The 1737-nt window shown below is 39.0% G+C and overlaps 1 protein-coding gene across 1 annotated transcript in view; it reads left to right on the top strand.

Annotated features, from left to right (window-relative positions):
* Positions 1–1737, top strand: part of LOC106810773 (UDP-glucose 6-dehydrogenase-like) — a 16950-nt gene that overhangs the window by 11800 nt on the left and 3413 nt on the right. The window contains exons 6-7 of the mRNA XM_014814222.1: positions 317–447; positions 1415–1530. Coding sequence (XP_014669708.1) covers positions 317–447; positions 1415–1530 — 247 coding nt within the window. The remainder of the gene's footprint in view (positions 1–316; positions 448–1414; positions 1531–1737) is intronic.

The raw sequence follows: 1737 nt of genomic DNA, 5'->3' as shown, positions 1-1737 counted from the left end.
GTGTGTGTGTGTGTGTGTGTGTGTGTCGTGTGTGTGTGTGTGTGTGTGTGTGTGTGTGTGTCTGTGTGTGTGTGGACGTGTGTGCTAGATAATATAACGACTGGTCTGGTAGGAGAAACACAGCTTTGAGGAAAAACAAGTGAAACGAAAATGCAAAATGGGAAATGAATCAAATGTGTTTCTAGTGGTGAACAAACCATGTGAATCTAGTCCATGCTATCTTTTCTATGTGATGAGTCACCATCTAAAATCAGTCCTCGAATGAGGACAGGGTATGTGTGCGTTTACGTTAATATTTCTCTCATAAACACACTAGGTTTTGGACACCAATTCATATCAGAGAGACAGATTTACAAAGAAGATCATAAAGACGTTGTTCAACACAGTGACAAACAAGTCTATAGCGATTTTGGGGTTTGCGTATAAGAAGAACACCGGCGATACGAGGTATATATATCAATATAATAAGAAACAATACAAAATAAAAATGTATGAACGCGGTGGCTTTGATTTTAAAAACTAGCTTACAAGAGCTAGTAATGTCTCTTCGTCAGAAAATGTTCAAATACGATGTCTAATTTCTAAAATAAGTAACACCTCTTTCTAAATTATATTTCACATTCATGGCACAGTATATATATATATAGGGCAAAATGTGCTTACAAATGTGAAAATAAACGCGGCAGAATTACCTAAGCTAACCTGTACTTTTGCCAGAACTGTTTATATAAATATTGTGGCAGCGCGGTTACTAGAACGATGATACAGAAGACGAGCTCATCTAGAGACTGTTATTTTATCATTGAAGTGGTTCATCAGGAAGGGAAGCGAGAAACGGGTTGTAAAGAAAAGCTGTTACGGGTCAGGTCGTTAAAGAGGTTTGGCAGCAACAAAAAAGAAATAATGAGATTAGCAGTAAACTGGTTTTATATTATATGAATTGTTGTGTGGCACAGAAAGAATAGCAGGAGACACAAATACAGAGGGAGAGAGGTGAAAGAGATAGAGATTGGGAGAGAACAGACCTAGCATTTTACAGGTTATCAATGACATTTTTAAAGCGGTTGGCCAGAGAATAGTCACCAAGTAAAAACATTGGATAGTTCGGATAACAGAGAAACCTTCAGGAACAAGAAGAGTTTGATACAAAGAGTATTAGTTACAGCAAAGGTTTGCTTTCTGCATCCAATCTACGGCCTTGAACGATAATATTCGTTTTCCGCCATATTTCTTAAACGAAGAAGGAACGTAAGACTTTAGACAATATTCGCGGACGTGGGACTTCACCTAGTCCACATGAACATTGCTATTTTATGTTTATAATATACGATATAGTATTTTATCAGGAGTGAATAATAGAAATCTCTATTATTCACTCCTGATTTTATTATATTTATATTTCCTATTTGTACAGCCAGTCGCCTAGCATAGGCGTCTGCAAGCAGCTGCTAGAGGAAGGCGCCCTGCTCAACATCTATGATCCACAGGTGACAGAGGAGCAGATCGTGAAGGACCTGGGTCGACACGCAGGTAAAACACACACTCGGGCAATTCGCTGCTGCCTCTACTTACTGGGTAAAGCGGGTTGTCATAGGCGGAACTACTTGCATTTTTGCATTTTTGGATATTTGCATTGCATTACATACTTGAATTACTTAAGCCCGGCGCACACGTGGCGATTTTTATCGACAGTACCGTCGATTTTTATCGCTGGTACTGTCGATAAAAATCGCCACG

This window comes from Priapulus caudatus, unplaced genomic scaffold, assembly GCF_000485595.1.
Source record: "Priapulus caudatus unplaced genomic scaffold, Priapulus_caudatus-5.0.1 Scaffold472, whole genome shotgun sequence".
Lineage (NCBI taxonomy): Eukaryota > Metazoa > Priapulida > Priapulimorpha > Priapulimorphida > Priapulidae > Priapulus > Priapulus caudatus.
Note: the sequence above shows the minus strand (reverse complement) of the source record. Positions and strands in the feature narration are given on the sequence as shown.